Source organism: Salmo salar, chromosome ssa10, assembly GCF_905237065.1.
Source record: "Salmo salar chromosome ssa10, Ssal_v3.1, whole genome shotgun sequence".
NCBI lineage: Eukaryota > Metazoa > Chordata > Actinopteri > Salmoniformes > Salmonidae > Salmo > Salmo salar.
This window is the reverse complement of record NC_059451.1, coordinates 10,105,113-10,127,375: the sequence shown is the minus strand read 5'-3', so window position 1 is coordinate 10,127,375 and position 22,263 is coordinate 10,105,113. Positions and strand designations below refer to the sequence as shown.

At 41.9% G+C, this 22,263-nt stretch overlaps 1 protein-coding gene across 1 annotated transcript in view; it reads left to right on the top strand.

Annotated features, from left to right (window-relative positions):
* The window catches only part of LOC106613492 (26S proteasome non-ATPase regulatory subunit 1), a 113,394-nt gene that overhangs the window by 12,334 nt on the left and 78,797 nt on the right, over positions 1-22,263 (top strand). The window contains exons 5-16 of the mRNA XM_014215780.2: positions 95-303; positions 525-668; positions 1,228-1,454; positions 1,723-1,780; positions 1,895-2,023; positions 3,708-3,796; positions 3,996-4,074; positions 4,187-4,360; positions 4,702-4,813; positions 8,355-8,551; positions 10,884-10,979; positions 12,237-12,301. Coding sequence (XP_014071255.2) covers positions 95-303; positions 525-668; positions 1,228-1,454; positions 1,723-1,780; positions 1,895-2,023; positions 3,708-3,796; positions 3,996-4,074; positions 4,187-4,360; positions 4,702-4,813; positions 8,355-8,551; positions 10,884-10,979; positions 12,237-12,301 — 1,579 coding nt within the window. The remainder of the gene's footprint in view (positions 1-94; positions 304-524; positions 669-1,227; positions 1,455-1,722; positions 1,781-1,894; positions 2,024-3,707; positions 3,797-3,995; positions 4,075-4,186; positions 4,361-4,701; positions 4,814-8,354; positions 8,552-10,883; positions 10,980-12,236; positions 12,302-22,263) is intronic.

Here is a 22,263-nt window from a genome sequence, read left to right as displayed (position 1 = left end):
GATATCAACTCACTGATACCACAAATCACAGCGGTTAATTATTCCTCAGCGGTATAAAGCAGTTATTTGATGACCTCGGTTCTCTCCCTCTTAGCCAAATGCATCGACCACTACACCAAGCAACGCGTGGAGAACGCTGAGCTTCCCGAGGATGAGGAGAAGAAGAGCATCGACCCCCGGCTGGAGGGCATCGTCAACAAGATGTTCCTGCGGTGCCTGGGCGACCACAAGTACAAGCAGGCCATCGGCATTGCCCTGGAGACGCGGCGCCTGGACATCTTTAAGAAAACCATCCTCGAATCGGTCAGTGGTTCCCCTGGTCGTCGTCTGAACCAATTCTGTTTTGGTTACACAAATTAAGTTTAATTTGACTACTTAATGTAATCAAAAATTATTAGCTTCATGAAAATCCACAGATCATTGTCTTTTTGGTTTAGCCTACATTTGAATGGAATGTTGTGGTGTACATTTTTTTTCTTCCAGTAACAACTTGCAATCCTAACCCTTTTTCTTGTCTTGTACAGAACGACGTTAGTGGCCTACTGGCCTACAGCTTGAAGGTCTGCATGTCACTGATGCAAAATAAGAAGTTCCGCAATGAGGTCCTCCGAGTGCTGGTCAAGCTCTACATGAATCTGGAGAAGCCTGACTTCATCAACGTTTGCCAGGTAACAGGAAGAAAGGACACTTCAAATTGGGCTCAGATTTTTTTGGTATCCATTCAGTTTCCCACAGTTTGGTGGTAGGATAGTTCTCCGATTTCACCATCTGAAACTGTAACTTCTTGACCCAGTGAGATTAGACAGTCATTCAATGACAAATTACTTTCAAAATTAACATTGTCACATGCACACCTTATTGTTAGGGGAGTATGTGAGAAACTGCATGAGGAAACGAGAAGACAAACACAATATTGTTCATAAACCACTTTTATTTGTAGCAATGTTTTGTTCTGAGGTGGGTCTTCATCAGGACAAACAGGTTGCATGTGCCCATACTCACGTGTTGCCAGCAGAATCAGTCGCTTTGAGGCTGACTAGAGATTACCGGTCTTCATTCCCCCCCACCTAAATCTCTTTTTGTTTTGGTTACTGCAATTCAGCTTTTAGCTGCAAATGTGTTCAATGTCAAATAAATACACTTTACTAATATAAGGAAGTAACCACTTGACCACCATGCATCACACTCAAACTTTGTCTCTCTCCCTTCTTTCTCTCTCCTCCACAGTGCCTGATCTTCCTGGATGACCCACAGGCGGTGAGTGACATCCTTGAGAAGCTGGTGGAGGAAGACAACCTGTTGATGGCCTACCAGATCTGCTTCGACCTGTATGAAAGCGCCAGCCAGCAGTTCCTCTCCTCCGTCATCCAGAACCTGCGCACTGTGGGCACGCCCATCCCTGCCGTGCCCGGCTCTACCAACACGGGCACCGTGCCCACCCTGGACAAAGACAGGTAGGCGAGGCGGAGGGTACAGTCTCAGGGTGTGAGGGGTAGGTAAAGGAAAGAAAAAAGGGTTATGGAAAGATGGAGAGAGCAGGGTAAATGGGTAGAAAATGTAGTAAGATGTGTTAAAATTGCACCTTGGTGTAGGCAGGATATCTTGACACTTCACGAATAATTTACTGTGAAATGAAGTTGATTTTGCCAAGTTTAGCCAATCAGGATTGCATTTTATAATTTAAGTTGCATGGAAGTTATCATATTTTCTCCTTTGTCTCAGTGATGCTATGGAGACAGACGATAAGGCCGGCGGCTCCCCTGCAGGAAAAGCAGCAGACGTGAGTACGAAAGACCCAATGTTACCCCCACCTCAACCTGATGGTTGTCTTATGCAATTTTAAATGGTTGTTGTCGCCCAAAATAATTGGTCAGCCCTGCCTCTGCTTGCATAGAATGATGAGCCGAAGGACCAGAATGCAAAGATGACAAAAATTCTCAGCGGCGAAATGGCCATCGAATTGCATCTACAGTTCCTCATCCGGAACAACAACACAGACCTAATGATCCTCAAGAACACAAAGGTAAAGGATGCCAGTACGAGTATTAGACATACAGTACCAGTCTCAAGTTTGGACACCTACTCACTCAAGGGTTTTTCTTTCTTTTTTACTATTTTCTACATTGTAGAATACTGGGGTAGACATCAAAACTATGAAATAACACATGGAATTACGTAGTAACCAAAAAAGTGTTGAACAAATAAAAATAAATTTGAGATTCTTCAAAGTAACCACCCTTTGCCTTAATGACAGCCTTGCACACTCTTGGCATTCTCTCAACCAGCTTCACTTGGAATGCTTTTCCAACAGTCTTGAAGGAGTTCCCACAAATGCTGAGCACTTGTTGGCAGCTTTTCCTTCACTCTGCGGTCCAACTCATTCCAAACCATCTCAATTGGGTTGAGAATGGGTGATTGTGGAGGCCAGGTCATCTGATGGAGCCCTCCATCACTCTCCTTCTTGGTCAAAAAGCCCTTACACAGAATGTAGTTGTGTTGTCCTGGTCATTGTCCTGTTGAAAAACAAATGATAGTCCCACTAAGCGCAAACCAGATGGGATGGCGTATCGCTGCAGAATGCTGTGGTAGCCATGCTGGTTAAGTGTGCCTTGAATTGTAAATAAATCAGCAACAGTGTCACCAGCAAAGCACCATCACACCACCACCTCTATGCTTCACGGTGGGAACCACACTTGCAGAGATCATCAGTTCACCTACTCTGCGTCCGACAAAGACACTCCGGTTGGAACCAAAAATCTCGAATTTGGATTCATCAGACCAAAGGACAGATTTCCACCGGTTTAATGTCCATTGCTTGTGTTTGTTGGCCCAAGCAAGTCTCTTCTTCTTATTGGTGTCCTTTAGTGGTTTCTTTACAGCATTTCAACCATGAAGGCCTGATTCACATAGTCTCCTCTGAACAGTTGATGTTGCGATGTGTCTGTTACTTGAACTTAGTGAAGCAATTATTTGGGCTGCAATTTCTGAGGCTGGTAACTCTAATGAACTTATCCTCTGCAGCAGAGGTAACTCTGGGTCTTCCTTTCCTGTGGTGGTCCTCATGAGAGCCAATTTCATCATAGCGCTTGGTTTTTGCAGCTGCACTTGAAAAAACTTTTAAAGTTCTTCAAATTTTATGAAGTGACTGACCTTCATGTCTTAAAGTATTGATGGACTATCGTTTCTCTTTGCTTATTTGAGATGTTCGTGCCATAATATGGACTTGGTCTTTTACCAAATAGGGCTTTCCTCTATATGCCACCCCTACCATGTCACAACACAACTGATTGGCTCAAACACAATAAGAAGGGAAAGAAATTCCACAAATTAACTTTTAAGAAGGCACACCTGTTAATTTAAATGTATTCCAGGTGACTACCTCATGAAGCTGGTTGAGAGAATGCCAAGAGTGTGCAACGTTGTCGAGGCAAGGGGTGGTTACTTTTTAGAATCTCAAATATAAAATATATTTTGTTTTGTTTAACACTTTTTTTGTTTGTTGGTTACTACATGATTCCATATGTTATTTCATAGTTTTGATGTCTTCACTATTATTATAAAGCAATGTAGACAATAGTAAAAATCAAGAAACTCTTGAATGAGTAGGTGTTCACACTTTTGACTGATATTGGATATATACTTGATTTTTTTACCTCAAGGTTAAAAGGTTTTCACACACATTTTGTTGCTTCGTCTACCTATTCCAGGATGCAGTCCGAAATTCAGTGTGCCACACAGCCACGGTCATAGCCAACTCCTTCATGCATACGGGAACCACAAGTGACCAGTTCCTCAGGTATAGCCACTATGCTTTAACATCACCAGCTATAACATTAACAAATGGAGACTATCACCTTCTGTTTTGCCAGTATAGTTTTACATTTCTCTTTTGTTGTGAGGGTGGTAGTGGGGTACATTTCCCTAGTGGTGTGAGGACATAAAGGAACAACGCTGTGTTTAAATGTGTGATGTGATTTTATTCATTATTTTAACAGAGAGAACTTGGAGTGGCTTGCAAGAGCCACCAACTGGGCCAAGTTCACAGCCACAGCCAGTCTTGGCGTCATTCACAAGGTAAACTTTTGCTGAAACAATTTAAACCTAAATGGATATCTGAGACCTCTTTTTGGTTTTCTGATTTTTATATAACGAACCACGTTTCACCCACATCTCTGCATATTTTCAGGGTCACGAGAAAGAGGCGCTGCAGTTGATGGCCACATATCTGCCCAAAGACACCTCCCCTGGATCGGCCTACCAGGAGGGAGGCGGCCTGTACGCCCTCGGGCTGATCCACGCCAACCACGGGGGGGACATTATCGACTACCTGCTCAGCCAGCTCAAGAACGCCAGCAACGACGTGAGTGGCAACAAGCAGATGCGTCACATTTATAGCGCCCAATTCCAAATCAACCTATAGTCTCCCTACCCCTTTGGTCACATAGATTTGATCTTTGTGTGTGTGTGTGTGTGTGTGTGTGTGTGTGTGTGTGTGTGTGTGTGTGTGTGTGTGTGTGTGTGTGTGTGTGTGTGTGTGTGTGTGTGTGTGTGTGTGTGTGTGTGTGTGTGTGTGTGTGTGTGTGTGTGTGTGTAAGCAGTATATAAATAATTATCGAAGCCCATCAGAGGGACGTCATCTCACATTTGAGTTGAATTCAAAGTTGTCTTCATGTCTGTGGTTTGCTTTGTTTCCTTCCACAGATTGTCCGTCACGGCGGAGGTCTAGGCCTGGGATTGGCTGCCTTGGGTACAGCCAGGCAGGATGTGTACGACCTGCTCAAGTCTAACCTGTACCAGGATGACGCAGTAACAGGTACATGAACCTGAACAGACAATAGGGAATTCAGTGCTATTCAAGTTTAAATGAAGCCAACTAGCATCTCTCTGTAGCCTTTATCGAGTAGCATGGGATGTCAAATCCCCATCGGTAGTGAATTCAGAAAAACATTTTGATAAGAGTTCAGTGATACTAGCAAAAACAACACAGTGCCCCTATTGCCCAATTGGAGCACCGTGTTGTCCTATTGTATATCCTATATGTAGAGGGCAGAGATCATTGCGGCGTGGTCTGCATTTTTCATACTGGGTGCAAGTGGTCAGACAGATAGATAAATATGGAAATGGTCATCTTTCTGTTTTGTATGCGTTCTCCAATATATTGTATTAAAAGCACCTTTTTGTCACACTATTCTCACACACACACACTCATCATTCGCTGCTTCAAGTTCAGTAGCCTATACCTCTCCTCTCCTAGTTGGACATGCAAGATCATGTGTGACAATAGGCTAAATGTGTGGTCTCAATTAAATGTATGGGCAGAGAAGCATGGTACAGTTTCTTTCCAAGGAAATTCACTTTAAAACGATTAGGCTACAGTTTACTACAGTGTCTTGAAATAAATATTGATAATGGAAAAAAGTGGAGGGCACTCAACCAACGTGAATTGAGGTGCGAAGGAAAAGGCGCAACGTTATTTGTCTCTGGCTGCAAATCGTCCCACAAGGTAGGCTATAGGCCAGGGGTATTCAATTCTTACCCTACGAGGTCTGCAGCCTGCTGGTTCTCTTCAACCTGATAATTCATTGCACCCACCTGGTTTCCCAGGTATAAGTCAGTCCCTGACTAGAGGGTAACAATTAAAGAAACGCAGTGGAACTGGCTTCGAGGTCCAGAGTTTAGTTTGATGGCTATAGTCTGGCTATGCAAAATGTTAGACAAAGTTTCCTCTCATCATTCTTGCTGCCTTAATTTTCAGTAGCCTTCCTCTCCTAGTTGGGCATGCGAGATCAGGTGCACATGTGATCTCTATTAAATGAATAATCCAACCCCAGAAAAAAAGAAAGAAACTCCTATCAATTTGGTGAAAGCCTATGTTCTATCAGTGGGTAAAATAAGTGTTCCCCATGATTTAATTTCTAAGTGGTCCATCTGTAAAATCAGGAAATTGTGTAGGAACTTAGCTTAGACGTGCTCAATCTGATCGGTGTACTAAATTATTCAACTCAGTTTCTCCTTCAAGTACCATCTCGCAATGCGCCCTGTGTCTGTGGGAAAGAGCCGTTGTTGCCATAACAATGCACTCTGCACTCGCTCTGTGCAGAGAGGAACTGCAAGCTGAACTCTGTGAGATGAACTCCTAAATTGATCGTACAGTTTGTTTAGGCAATTTTACAGCTAGCTCCTTCTCATGATGATATTGACTTTGGTATTATTGTGTCCTCGGGTGGCCTTTTATTTTGTTTAAATATATTTCTGGGATGGAAAACACTTAAGTGTAAACTTAAACGACTAAAACCCAGATATAAAGTATGTAGAAAATATAATGGACCTACATTTTTAAAAATAATATAATCTTTGAGAACTAACAATCACCAAAATAAAAGCTAGACGGAGGATTGGCAATTCCAAAAACAATGAATTTAGCAGTATTTTATGTTTCAGCAAAAGAACACATTCATGGATAAATGAATAGAATTGCCAATTAGCTTTAAAACTGCTAAATGTTCTCTCAGCTGCATGGAAAAAATTGTAGAATCGCAGGAAACTTGCTTTAAAACTGAAGGAAAAAAACTCAGCTTTATGGAGAAATTAGTACAGTTGCAGGAAATTGGCTTAAAAATACAAAATAATTATCTAGTGGCAAGATGGAGGCCTCTAAAATGTAACCGCAATCATTGCCACGCCCCCTACCACGCTCACCACCTAGCCCTCTTTTGATCCAGAAAAAACCCTGGTGTGAACCTAAGTTTGCTAGCTAGCCAGCCATCCTAGAGAGAACATTGCATTGTGGGTTTTGTAGTCTACTTTAGCGGCAACAGATTTCCACAACGATTTTCAGCTGTTACCAACCTTGTTTAACGACAAATAATGAAACGGATGCATTTTTTGTCATTATAACAAGGTTGGTAGCTACGTGGGAAAAAAAAAAGAATACAAAAATTCACATTAGTGTTAATACTGTTAATCCTAGGGAATTAGGGATGGGGGTTTAAAATATTTTCACTAAGCGTATAATACATTTTTGTCGGGTATCCGGATATTCAAAATAAATGTGTATTTTTAAACATACGTTTCTAACTTGAGCATTACTACGCGAGGAAGAGGCAGGCGTTCTGTTGCTGCGGAGGTGCCGGTGAGATGGGCGCAAGCAGATGGAGGCAGAGAGAGAGAGACTACTCGGCTACTAGCTAACTTGTATCAGCCACAATGTTATTCATCATCCCTTATAACAGTGCCTGTATTGACTAGAGTAGCTTAGAAAAGATGCATAGCTAGCTAAGCCCAATCAGATAAAACAGCCTACCTGAACTCTGACTACATTTACTACACATTGAGCCTCTTGCTGCTTTGGTTGGCCAACATGAACAACAAGCTACACACGGACGGCTGCCAGCCTTTTTATGGGGAGCATGTCATAAAAACCTAATTGAAAAGATTGTTGCTTTATTAAATTAATAATTTGAAATGTCATGGTATATTCTTGTATGGAACAATGTCAAATGGATATTTTAATTGATAAAAAGCCCTTTCAGTGTTAAAATAAGCCTATACATTTTCTATGTGCAAAAATTAAGACTAAATAGAGTAAGCTATATGCATGGGTGGGGAAGCACGGGGCAGTTGTCTTTTCAAGGAAGTTAACTTCCTAATTATGATTCATCTATAGTTTAGGTCTACTACATGGTCTGGAAATAAATATTTATCACCCATATTTGTCTCTGCCTGCTCCTGTTAAAGGAACAATCCACCCAAATCCACTCATTCCTTTAATTGACAGTGTTAAATAACACTGAGAACAATATTTTTTTGTTTACAATAAGGTTGGTAGCAACATAGAAAATCGTTATGGAAATCTGTTTCAGCTCAAGTCGACTCATCTACAATGCAATGCTTTCTCTATGGGCTGGCTAGCTAGCAAACGTAGCTACACACAATAATACCAAAGACAATATCAGCATGCAATGTAGCTAGTTAACTTTAAAATTGCCTAAACAAACTGAACTATCAATTTAAGAGTCTACAATCTCACGATGTTCAACCTGCAGATCGATGTGCCTCACAGAAAGGAGTCAAACGTTATTTTTGCCCATTTTGGTTTTGCCTATAGGGCACAAAAATTGGGACCATGACTGCCAAGCAAGCTGTGTCACATACGCCTAAAATAACATTTACAGGACTGCGGTTTGGTTCGGGACCAGTTCTTGCAGGAGCGGGTGGGAGTCGGACAAAAAGGCAGCAGAAGTAGGCGCGTGTGGTATGAAAAGCTATAGGAGAGGGTGGGATAAAGAAATCAGTCCCGCACAGACCTCTACCATCATGCGGTGCTCATGTCTGCGTCTGCCCTCTGTTCCCAGGTGAGGCTGTGGGGCTGGCCCTGGGGCTAGTCATGCTGGGCTCGAAGTCGGCACAGGCCATTGAGGACATGGTGGGCTACGCCCAGGAGACGCAGCACGAAAAGATCCTGCGCGGCCTGGCCGTTGGAATCGCCATGGTCATGTACGGATGCATGGAGGAGGCAGACACGCTCATCGAGAGCCTCTGCAGAGACAAGGTAACAGTCGGACTTGGCACACATTCACACCCACACACTCTTCTTCCATTATGCCTGGTGATGATGGGTATATGGCTTCTCAGCACTTTGCATTGTAAGGGGGGAAACTCACCTTATCTGCTGCTACCACCATATTTATTCACATTTATTCCTTGGCTATGCACCCATGACAGTTAACCCTTTTGCCTATTGTTGCCAAATGTGTTTGCTTTTGCTTTTTTCCGGCCTGTATTCATCTCGGTTTCAATTTACTGTGACAATGAATACCTCTCTTGAACTATACAGCTCTGGAAAAAATTAAGAGACTGCTGCATATTTTTCTTAAATCAGCATCTCTACATGTATTGCTTCCATTCCAGTGTCTGTTGAATTCCAACACAGGCACACCTCATTCTACTGAATGAGGTACTGATTAGGTGATCATCTGAACAAAATCTTATTTAACGAGGAAAAGTATAAAAACCACTGCTGTGGTCATCACTATCCTCTTGCAATAGGACCAGCTGGATGGCAAAAGCAGTGCTTAGTAGTACCTCAAACGTAATTGGAATTAAAAATACCAATTGACCATGCCGAAAGTTTTGTGAGTGAAAGATGGGTTGAATTCTGGCTTTACTGGCAGAGGGATACAGTGAGTGTCAGGTTGCTTCCATCCTTACAATTTCAAAGACGGCGGTTCATAAGAACAAGGTCAAGCAGCAGACATTTTGGACAACAAAGGTACAGACCGGCAGAGGACGAAAATGACTCTCCACTGACCGGGATGACCGACAACTCATTTGAATGTCACTCAATAACCGTAGGATGATATCAAGTGACCTACAAAAATAATGGTAAATGGCAGCTGGGGTGAAGTGCATGGCGAGGACGGTTCGAAACAGGCTCTTAGGGGCAGGGCTGAAGTCGTGCAAAGCCAGAAAAAAACCCAATGAGAAGCAAAGAAGAGCCAGGCTGAGGTTTGCAAATGACCATAAGGATTGGACAGTAGAGGACTGGAGTCAGGTCATTTTCTCTGATGAGTCCAATTTTCAGCTTTGCCAAGCACCTGGTTGTCTAATGGTTAGACGGAGACCTGGAGAGGCCTACAAGCCACATTGTCTCGCACCCACTGTGAAATTTTGGGGGATCGGTGATGTTCAGGGGGTGCTTCAGCAAGGCTGGAATCGGGCAGATTTGTCTTTGTGAAGGACGCATAAATCGAGCCATGTACAAGGTTGTCCTGAAAGAGAACTTGCTTCCTTCTGCTCTGACAATGCTCCCCAACTCTGAGGATTGTTTTTTTTCCAGCAGAACAATGCCACACAGCCAAGGTGTGGATGGAGGACCACCAGATCAAGACCATGTCATGGCCAACCCTGTCATGGCCTGAACTCCATTGAAAACCTCTGGAATGTGATTAAGAGGAGGATGGATGGTCACAAGCCATCAAACAAAGCCGAGCTGCTTGAATTTTTGCGCCAGAAGTGGCATAGTCTCCCAACATCAATGTGAAAGACTGGTGGAGTGCATGCCAAGACACATGAAAGCTGTGATTGAAAATCCAGGTTATTCCACCAAATATTGATTTCTGAACTCTTCCTAAGTTAAAACATTAGTATTGTGTTTTAAAAATGAATATGAACTTATTTTCTTCGCATTATTCGAGATCTGACAACACTGCTTTTTTGTTATTTTGACAATTTTCTGCAAATAAATGCTCTAAATGACAATATTTTTATTTGGAATTTGGGAGAAATGTTGTCAGTAATTTATAGAATAAAACCAAAATGTTCATTTTACCCAAACACATACCTATAAATAGTAAAACCAGAGAAACTGATAATTTTGCAGTGGTCTCTTCATTTTTTCCAGAGCTGTATATTTCTACACTGAGGTTGGAATAATATTGTGAAAATGCTGATGAGGCCCTTTTAGTGTAAAAGCTGTTCACTTGAAATTTCAGCCTGTTTTGGTGGGTGTCGGCCTGCCTGGTGACGACATCAGACGGTAAATTAGTTAATAGACCAATAAGAGTTCCATACCTTTGCCAATAACAGAAAAATGTCCGTTTTCCCCTCCCCATTTAGACCACTCCCAGACAGTTCTATCAAAATGCTTGCTTGAGAAATTAGTCTTTGCTAAGAAGCTATTTTTTTTCTTCTTTTGGGCTATTTTGATTGAAAACAATCACCGTAAGGTTCTTAATTGTCTGCGTTGGACCTTTTTTTAAATCTGCTAGATGTCAAATAAGATGTAGACGTTGTTGACTACACATTGTTGCCATGGCTAGACTTACTGCTGCAGACTCGTCTCTTAACTAAGACTCTGTGTTCTGTCACTGTGTCTGCTCTAGGACCCGATCCTGCGACGTTCCGGAATGTATACAGTGGGCATGGCCTACTGCGGCTCCGGAAACAACAAGGCCATCAGACGTCTGCTGCATGTGGCTGTAAGTATCCTCCTTCCCTTTTCTCACGCAAGACACCGACAACCAGGTAACAGAGCACGCCATGGATAGCCAAGCTATTAAGTATTGTAAATGCGAGGATGGTTATGACAGACTATATACAAAAGTATATGGACACCCCTTCAAATTATTGGATTCCAAACTGCCTCTGGAAGCAACGTCAGCACAAGAACTGTTCGTCAGGAGCTTCATGAAATGGATTTCCATGGCTGAGCAGCTGCACACAAGCCTAAGATCACCATGTGCTATGTCAAGCGCCACCATTGGACTCTGGAGCAGTGGAAATGCGTTCTCTGGAGTGATGAATCACGCCTCACCATCTGGCAGGCCGACGAACGAATCTGGGTTTGGCAGATGCCATGAGAACGCTACCTGCCCCAATGCGTAGTGCCAACTGTAAAGTTTGGTGTAGGAGGAATAATGCTCTGGAGCTATTTTTCATGGTTCAGGCTAGGCCCCTTAGTTCCAGTGAAGGGAAATCTTAACGCCACTGCATACAATGACATTGTAGACAATTCTGTGCTTCCAACTTTATGAAAACAGTTTGGGGAAGGCCCTTTCCTGTTTCAGCATAACAATGCCCCTGTGCACAAAGTGAGGTTCATACAGAAATGGTTTGTCGAGATCGGTGTGGAAAAACTTGACTGGCCTGCACAGAGCCCTGGCCCCTCATCCCCATCTAACACCTTTGGGATGAATTGGAACGCCGATTGCGAGACAGACCTAATCGCTCAACATCGGTGCCTGACTTCACAAATGCTCTTGTGGCTGAATGGAAGCAAGTCCCCGCAGCAATGTTCCAACATCTAGTGGAAAGCCTTCCCAGAAGAGTGGAGGCTGTTAATAATCACAGCAAAGGGGAGACCAACTCCATATTAATGCCCATGTTCGACGAGCAGATGTCCACATACATTTGGTCATCTAGTGTATATTTTTCACGATAATGAAATCCTTTGGTAGTACAGGAAGCCCAAATAGATTAATTAATGTTATTGTTACTGGCTCAGATGGTTGTTCCTACAGATTGCAGCCTGCGTAAGCTAAAGGTGTGATTATGCTTTGATATGAGCTGTTTGTGAACAAAAGTATAGGCTTCTCCCAAATCTTTGATATTTTGGCTGATTGGGAGTTTTTCATTTTTGCTTTTGTGCAGCAAAATGATTAGTAATGGATGTTACATTATCTCCTTGCCCCACCGCATTCTTCCTGCTGTTAATTCGTCGTTCTCTACCTTTTCAGGTGAGCGACGTGAACGATGATGTCAGAAGGGCAGCGGTGGAGTCCATTGGATTCATCATGTTCAGGTAAGGCCTTGGCCCTATGCAATCCTGTATACCTCTATATCCTCTATGTAATCCCCTTTTCGCCCAGCTGAGGTCCCCCTACTTTCAGCCTCTTGGTCCACTGTGAGTCTCAGCCAAGCGAACTCTGATTAATCAGCCCCTACTTGTATACACATAGACGGCATTCTTCCCATATCCCGGGAATACTTTCCAAATGAGTTTGGAGTATGTCCTCGAATGGGTATTGTTGGCAGTTTATGTAGCCTCCGCCCACTCATCCCGACCGTTAAAACATCCAAAGCAAACAGTGAGATAGATATCTTCCGCCCAGACCTCAGATTAATAGATGTGACTTTTCCACTTGTGAATGCCACTGGGGCTGTTACCCACCTTCGGACCAGAGGTTAATCCATGTTCTCCCGTCAAGAATTAGGTTTTCACATGTCTTCACTACAGCCTGTGGAATTGTGACCTTGCTTGGCTAGAGAGTTAATGTTGTCTGAACACTGTTTTGGGTTTTAAGTAACCAAGGGCATGATGTATAGTTAAATTTAAGCCTAGATGGAGCTCTGGGCTGATCTCTGTTTTCTTATAAGCTGAATTGTTTATGTAAGTGCAGGGTGTCAATTGTCATTTGAAAAACCAACACTGTTAAATGTTTTGAAAGTGTGATTAAGTTTCCTGAAATGTGAGAACTTGTTTGATGTTCAAGTTAAATCTATTGAGTATGAAAACCCTTTGAACCACCCTTGTGGTGGTCAGTGCAATGGTTTTCGGTAGTCTTATCCAATTATTAAGTGTCATTCATGATCAAAGATATGACACATTTTGAAGTGATTTTACTCTTGAGAAAGTATTTCATTGCATCCTTATAGCTTAGCCTACCTCAAGGAGCTGAAACAATCCCTCACTTTCCTACAGGGTTGGCACTCTTAAGTGATCCCCATGTGATTGGTTTTCATGTGGAATATCAACATGACGTAATGACCAACATCTCCTCTGTCAAATCAAAGACAGAATTTAGATGCACTTTTAGCTGAGATGTTATAATTACTTCCTGGCTCTCCTTACAGGTAGTTCAGTGTCTTGAGGACATTTGTTTTTCATGTCGTCCTCTTGAGTCACACATTTTTCTTTTCTGTCTGTTAACGGAGACTCATCACTCATTCTCTGACGTGAATTTACCCATCAGGCAGCACTGCAGCATTAAACAGTGCGCTGGGCCAAGCGGAGGAACATGGGGATCTATTTTAAGCCCAAAAAAGGTTATGTGATATTCCCATGATCAATTGGCTGTTAGATAAACCGTGTGTAAATCCTTCCTGTGTTTAGAGAGCCCCCTGAGCAGCAACAATTCCCCCCCCCCACACTCCCTTCTTTGTCTTGGGAGGCCAGGATGTGGTGCTCAGAGCCGCTGTCTCTGAGTGGGCCAGAAGTCAAAGGTCAGAGTGACTGCTCCAAAAGGCCAAGGGTATATTCTTCCCCATTGGCTAATCTCATGATCGCAGATATATGCATTGAAAGTTCTGAAGGAACCAAATGTGGGCTATTGCATTACATTTCAATGCAGGGTGGTACTTAATAATATTATTATAGATTTTATGCTATGGACTCCGGAATTAGTTAAACTCACCCAAAAATAATAACCTTTTTGGTTTATTATATAAATTCCTTCGTTGTTTTTGCTTAGTGACGTCACTTCATTCACTGGTATGGATTTTGTAATGGAGAATTTATCAAAATGCCCTCTTTTATGGCCACTCCTAAAGTGATTATGACACTAGGCACATAACTTCAGGATTCGGCCTCCCTGTAGTCGTTGTTTGTGATTATGAACTCCAGAGTTAGCGTGGGGGTTTATGGTGTGTTTATTTTTGCTCCCCTGTCCATTTAGCGAAATGTCCTTTCATAGGGTAGCCAGAGGCAAAGTCATTCATATTCATGATTTACTTTGGTTGATTGGTTGAGCCTTCTTGGGTGTGACGTCGCACAGATGCGCTGAAGAGCCATCTGTTTAGTTTGCTCACGGGCATGAGCAGTGAGCACCAAACGACTTGGGAAACCCAGCTTCAGCTGAATTAATTAATTGGGAAATAAATGAAAGCCCCACCAGATAGCTACCAATCTATTTTAGTTTCATTGTCCGATCTTTCATAAAGAGTCCACTAATTGTTATTTGTACCTTCCCACAAACTGTATCTTGCATGATATGAGCAAGTTAACCCAAATGTATCAAAGAATAGGAAATCCATGATTAGTTGGCTAGTAGTGGCTACTGCCAGGTTAGTAAGCTATCTAACGTTAGCTACATTTCAGACAGTAGCTATCCTTCTAAATATGGTGGTCACTGGATAAACTAGCTATGAGTTGAACATTAACTACCGGTCAAAAGTTTTAGAACACCTACTCATTCAAGGGTTTTTCTTTATTTGTACTATTTTCTACATTGTAGAATAATAGTGAAGACATCAAAACTATTAAATAACACATGGAATCATGTAGTAAACAAAAAGTATTAAACGAATCAAAATATTTTATATTTGAGATTCTTCAAATAGCCACACTTTGCCTTGACAGCTTTGCACACTCTTGGCATTCTCTCAACCAGCTTCACCTGGAATGGTTTTCTAACAGTCTTGAAGGGGTTCCCACATATGCTGAGCACTTGTTGGCTGCTTTTCCTTCACTCTGCAGTCCAACTCATCCCAAACCATCTCAATTTGGTTTAGGTCGGGTATTGTGGAGACAGGTCACCTGATACAGCACACCATCACTCTCCTTCTTGGTAAAATAGCCCTTACACAGCCTGGAGGTGCGTTTGGTCATTGTCCTGTTGAAAAACAAATGATAGTCCCACTAAGTGCAGACCAGATGGGATGGCATATCCCTGCAGAATGCTGTGGTAGCCATGCTGGTTAAGCGTGCCTTGAATTCTAAATAAATCACAGACCGTGTCACCAGCAAAGTACCATAACACCACCACCTCCATGCTTTACGGTGGGAAATACACATGCGGAGATCATCCGTTCACCCACTTCGCGTCTCACAAAGACAAGTTGGTTGGAACCAAAAATCTCCAATTTGGACTCCAGACCAAAAGACAAATTTCCACCGGTCTAATCTTCATTGCTCGTGTTTCTTGGCCCAAGCAAGTCTCTTCTTCTTATTGGTGTCCTTTGGTAGTGGTTTCTTTGCAGCAATTCGACCATGAAGGCCTGATTCATGCAATCTCCTCTGAACAGTTGATGTTGAGATGTGTCTGTTACTTTGGCTTTTTGAAGCATTTATTTGGGCTGCAATCTGAGGTGCAGTTAACTCTAATGAACTTATCCTCTGCAGCAGAGGTAACTCTAGGTCTTCCTTTCTTGTGGCGGTCCTCATGAGAGCCAGTTTCATCATAGCGCTTGATGGTTTTTGCGACTGCACTTGAAGAAACTTTCAAAGTTCTTGACATTTTCCGCATTGACTGACCTTCATGTCTTAAAGTAATGATAGACTGTTGTTTCTCTTTGCTTATTTGAGCTGTTCTTGTCATAATATGGACTTGGTGTTTTACCAAATAGCCCTACCTTCTGTATACCACCCCTAACTTGTCACAACACAACTGATTGGCTCAACCGCAATAAGAAGGAAAGAAGTTCCACAAATTAACTTTTAACAAGGCACACCTGTTAATTAAAATGTATTCCAGGTGACTACCTCATAAAGGTGGTTGAGAGAATGCCAAGCGTGTGCAAAGCTGTCATCAGGGCAAAGGGTGGCTATTTGAAGAATCTCACATATAAATGGTGGCCATTTGAAGAATTTGATGATTTAACACTTTTGTTTACTACATGATTCCATATGTGTTATTTCATCGTTTTAATGTCTTCACTATTATTCTACAATGTAGAAAATAGTAAAAATAAAGAAAAATCCTTGAATGAGTAGGTGTTCTAAAACTTTTGACCAGTAGTGTATTTTGGTGAATACTAACTAGTAGCCAGTTTGTTGTTGCCCATGGTGGAGTCATATCTACTAGCTGGCTCCTGAAACCTGTGGTCGTGTTCCCCTGCTCAGACGTTGCATGCATCAATCAATCGTTGCGTGCCATGTCATCGACTGTGTCATCGAATGACCGATTGCAATAACTAACATATGATGTGGTTAGCTGTTACTTAAAATACCTATCTAAGTCTGTGTCCATGCATGAGCTCTTGAGTATAGCTAATGTTATAGCACAGACACACCGATAGATCTGACTGCCAATAAGGGCTTTGCACAGTAGGAGGCCATTTCTTCTCTTGCTCGAACAAGATGTCTCTGCTTTGTACCGACCTGGTACCGACGAACCTGACGTTTCTACTTGTATACAAGCTGTTGATGCGCGCCTTTGGAACATCTACATATCCGTTTTTATATATATATATATGTATGTATGTATGTATGTATGTATGTATGTATTATTTCTTTTTTTAAATTCTCAGAAGAACAGAATGAGTTGGCCTACTGTATGTTATCTGGCTATTTGTCGTATGCTAGTTCATTTAGTGGACTAAATATGCTTAAGTCTCGTGCCATTATTGTCTATGATTTTATAGTATGAAGAATATAATTGAACTTGGCTGAAATAAAATAAAAAGGATATTTTTCTCCATTCCGGAGCGAGTGTGCATATGATGTGTCTATGTCAAGTCCTATACGCCAGATTTAGTTATTTGGTAGCTTTATTTGGGAATGATACAAACCTTAGAATGTCTTAGAACTCCAAAACAAATATAGGCTGCATGATGCGACCCTAAGCTATTGATGATTTGTCGCAAAAAAGCTTGTTCTTGCCTCAAGCTACACATGCTGTTCTCTCATCAAGTGATCATATTTTCACCCATCAGACTATTCTCAATTTAATCTTGTCTTTACTAGTATGGAGAATTTGTTTTGATTTAGAATGGCCCATCCCATTATCAAATTTGCATGGGAAAAAATACATAATAATAATAATAATAATAATAATAAAAAATACATAATAGTAATCCGTATGCACTAGAATAGGGAATGAAGACCGCTTCCTCGCATTTAGTTTTTTAATCATGCCGGGTAGGCTACTCCATTTTTATAGCTGAGCATGTGCTTAATATGAGCAGCTGAGAAATAAATTATAGTAGCTGCTAGGATCTTCCTTTTTAGTGGCAACTATCAAAACTCTGCTTTAACACAGGATTGCAGATAGAAATGTCTGGGTTTATAAGAACACTTACAGTACATGGCCAAAGTATGTGGACACCTGCTCGTCGAACATCTCATTCCAAAATCATGGGCATTAATATGGAATTAGTACCCCCTTTGCTGCAATAACAGCCTCCACTCTTCTGGGAAGGCTTTCCACTAGATGTTGGAACATTGTTGCGGGGACTTGCTTCCATTCTGCCATGAGCGTTAGTGAGGTCGGGCACTGATTTTGGGCGATTAAGCCTGGCTCGCAGTCGGCATTCCAATTAATTCCCAGAGGTGTTCGACGAGGTCAGGGCTCTGTGCAGACCAGTCAATTTCTTCCACACCAATCTCGCCAAACAGTTTCTGTATGGACCTCGCTTTTGCACAGGGGCATTGCCATGCTGAAACAGGAAAGAGCATTCCCCAAACTGTTGCCACAAAATTGGAAGCATAGAGTTGTCTAGAATGTCATTGTATGTTGTAGCATTAAGATTTCCCTTCACCTGAACTAAGGGGCCTAGCCCGAACAATGAAAAACAGCCTCAGACCATTATTCCTCTTCCACCAATCTTTACAGTTAGCACTATGCATTGGGACAGGTAGCATTCTCCTGGCGTCCCCCAAATCCCAGATGAGTCTGTCGGACTGCCAGATGGTGAAGCGTGATTCATCACTCCAAAGAACGCGTTTCCACTGCTCCAGAGTCCAATGGTGGCGAGCTTTACACCACTCTAGCTGCTTGGCATTGGTCATGGTGATCTTAGGTTTGTGTGTGGCTCCTCGGCCATAGAAACACATTTCGTGTAGCTCCTGATGAGTACTTCTTGTTCTGACGTTGCTTTCAGAGGTAGTTTGGAGCTCGTTATTGAGTGTTGCAACTGAGGACAGACGATTTTTACGCGCTTCAGCACTTGGCGGTCCCATTCTGTGAGCTTGTGTGGCCTATCACGTCACGGGTGAGCCGTTGTTGCTCCTAGATGTTTTCACTTCACAATAACAGCACTTGCAGTTGACCAGAGCAGCTCTACCAGGGCAGAAATTTGACGAACTGACATGTTGGAAAGGTGGCACACTATGACAGTGCCACGTTGAAAGTCACTGAGGTCTTCCGTGCTTGCCATTCTACCGGCAATGTTTGGCTATGAAGATTGCATGGTTGTGTGCTCGATTTTATACACCTGTCAGCAACGGGGGGCTGAAATGGCCGAATCCACTAATTTCAAGGTGTTTCCACATACTTTTGTCCAACCACTGTTTTGAGGAGCATGCAGTCTCTTTGCATGACAGGTAATATATTCCGCCCAAAGTCTGTATGCCATGGGCTCTCCTACCCTGTTTCTGCAGCTACCGATGGTAATGTTTTCACAACTAAACATATTTCATTAAACTGCACGCTCAACATAGGAATGAAGGACAGAGAGGAGGAGATAAACACACAGTGGTGAGATATTCTGTATCTAAAGGTAATGTCTGCCTATTATGAAAATATAAATTCACTATAATTGTAGGCCAACTCTGTAAGCCGCCCTGCAAAATTAATGAGCCAATAGCGTTGCCTAGGCCTATACTTTCTCTCCAAGACTCATGCTACACTCCAAACATTCTATTCATAAGGCAACCAGCCCATCCAGTATGGATAATAATACAGTCCACACTCAAAAGAGATTACTAGAATTTGTTTAATTCTGGAGTATAGCCTAGACCAATTATTTACCAAGGACATTTTAAATATTTTATCAGCAACCATCATCCCTGTGTTCCAATGGCACGTTGTTAGCTAATCCAAGTTTATAATTTTAAAAGACTAATTGATCATTAGAAAACCCTTTTGCAATTGTTAGTACAGCTGAAACCTGTTGTGCTAATTAAAGAAGCAGTAAACTGGCCTTCTTTAGACTAGTGAACTAGAGTATCTGGAGCATCAGCATTTGTGGGTTCAATTACAGGCTCAAAATGGCAAGAAACATAACTTTCTTCTGAAACTCATCAGTCTATTCTTGTTCTGAGAAATGAAGGCTATTCCATGCCAGTAATTGCCAAGAAACTGAAGATCTCGTACAACGCTGTGTACTACTCCCTTCACAGAACGGCGCAAACTGTCTCTAACCAGAATAGACAGAGGAGTGGGAGGGCCCCGGTGCACAACTGAGCAAGAGGACAAGTATATTAGTGTCTAATTTGAGAAACAGACGCCTCACAAGTCCTCAACTTCATTAAATAGTACCCGCAAAACACCAGTCTCAATGCCAACAGTGAAGAGGTGACTCCGGGATGCAGGCCTTCTATGTTTAGAAAAGAACCAAGATATTTTCCCAACATTCATGCAATGCACTCTGGGTTTTTACCATTAGCAGGACAAGCCATTCCATTAATGTGTTATCAGACAGCTATACTGAACAAAAATATAAACACAACAATTTAAAAGATTTTACTGAGTTACAGTTCATAAGGAACTTAGTCACTTTAAATAAATTAGGCCTAATTCAGGGATTTCACATGACTGGGCAGGGGCACAGCCATGTGTGGGCCTGACAGGGCACAGGCCCACCTACTTGGGAGGTTGGCCCACCAACTGGCGAGCCAGGCCTAGCCAATCAGAATTAGTATTTTTTCCCCCACGAAGGGGCTTTATTACAGACAGAAATACTCCTCAGCTGTCCGGATGGCTGGTCTCCAACAATTGCGGATGTGGAGGTCCTGTGAGGCAGGTTGGACATACTACCAAATTCTTTAAAATTATGTTGCTGGCGGCTTATGGTAGAGAAATTAACATGAAATTATCTCGCAACAGCTCTGGTGGACATTCCTGCAGTCAGCATGCCAATTGCACGCTCCCTCAAATTGAGACATCTGTGGCATTGTGTTGTGTGACAGAACTGCACATTTTCAAGTGGCCTTTGAATGTCCCCGGCAGTAGGTGCACCTGTGTAATGATCATGCTGTTTAATCAGCTTCTTGATATGCCACACCTGTCAGGTGGATGGATTATCTTGGCAAAGGAGAAATGCTCACTAACAGGGATGTAAACAGAATTGTGCACAGCATTTGAGAGAGAGAGAAGCTTTTTGTGCGTATGGAAAATTTGTGATTTTTATTTCAGCTCATAAAATATGGGACCAACACTTTACATGTTGAGTTTTATACTTTTGTTCAGTATAGATGTACCTACTTACATTTTGGAAACTAATAGATTACAATTATTGTCGCATCTTTTAACTAAATGCAATCTGAAAATACTAATAACATGTAAATATGATTGGTAACAGAATAAATAGCAGAAGAATAACTGCAGATTAAATATTGCTGTAATTTATAATTACAGCATTATTATTCCAGCGCCATGTGCTTCCTAATGTAGGCTATTGCCCCTTTTAAGAGCTATAATTTATTTTGTAAGTATACCTTATGTTGTGATTCTTACCAAGTATGTTGTCTTTTCACACTATTCAAACCCCAATTTAAATAAACAGCTGATGAAGCTATTTTAGCCAATAGTTCACATATTGCAAACAAATAATCTGAACTAAAATCTTTACACATATTTTGGAATTTCTGTGCATTCTGTGCATAATCTGTATCTAAAAACGGCACGTTTTTTCAGCGAACCTGCACATCTCTCTTGTGGCATCAATGTGAGGGTTTATGGCAGGGGAAACGGTGTTGCAGTAGTCTAGTGTGTGGTGCGGGAATAATGAGAAGTGAACTTGTAGAGCATTTCGAGAGGATGTCTGACCTGAACTCAGACCACCTCTTAATTGTATTTTCAGTTAGCTTCGGGAGCTCTTTTGAGGGGTCTGAGTTCATACTGGACAAAAAATTAAGCGAACGGTACTGAGTTTACCGAAATTGGCTGAAATTTTACTGCGGTCAAGACTCATGACTGCCGGTGTGGCGGTAATACGGTCACCGCAATCGCTCTAGTCCCATCTAGCTATTTTAAAGAGTAATCTACCCCCAGAAATAAAAATCATGAAACTTCTGTCAATTTGCAGAAAGCCTATGTTTTATCAGTGGGTAAAAAAAGAGAACTCCCCATGATTTAACTTCTAAGTGGTCCGTCTGTGAAATGAGGAAATTGTGTAGGAACGCGCCATGGTTCTCATCACTGGAGATGGGGGATAACCCACTATCACATTTCATAGCCCTTTGAAATCAATTACCTGCACTCCAGATTGCCAAAAGGCCAATGGATGGTACGGACATACTTGTCTAGAACACATCCATCCGTTTTAAATCGTCTTGACAAAGTATATATTTCACTTGGATGTGTTCAATCTAAACAGTGTACCAAATTATTCAACTCTGTTCGTCCTTCAAATACCATCTCGCAATGCGCCCTGTGTGTCTGGGAATGGGCCGTTGATGCCATAGCAACATACTCTGATAAATGACAAAAATGTAAATGTAGTATCAACAAGGGCTTTCTAACAATTCTAGCTAGCTAGCAACAAAATTAGCACAGCTTGCTAGTTAGCTTACATTAGCTACAGCAGGCACAAGCTAAACAAGCTACTGCCATCTTGTGGCCTGGAGTATTTAACAACGTAAAACTATTCCACAGTAAAATGTCAATTTAATAGCCTTGGCGTTTATTTGTTTAAATCACTGAACAAAACAGCCGCTTATTAGAGACAGTTTTCTATTTGAGCCTGGCATCTGTTTCCTTAATGCGCACACCTTTTGCTCATTTGCATACTTAATTGTTTAATTCCAACATTCACCTCCAGGATTTTAAACAATTTCTTAATTATCATTTACAGTGTCACATTTTTTTTGTTTAGTATGCCTCC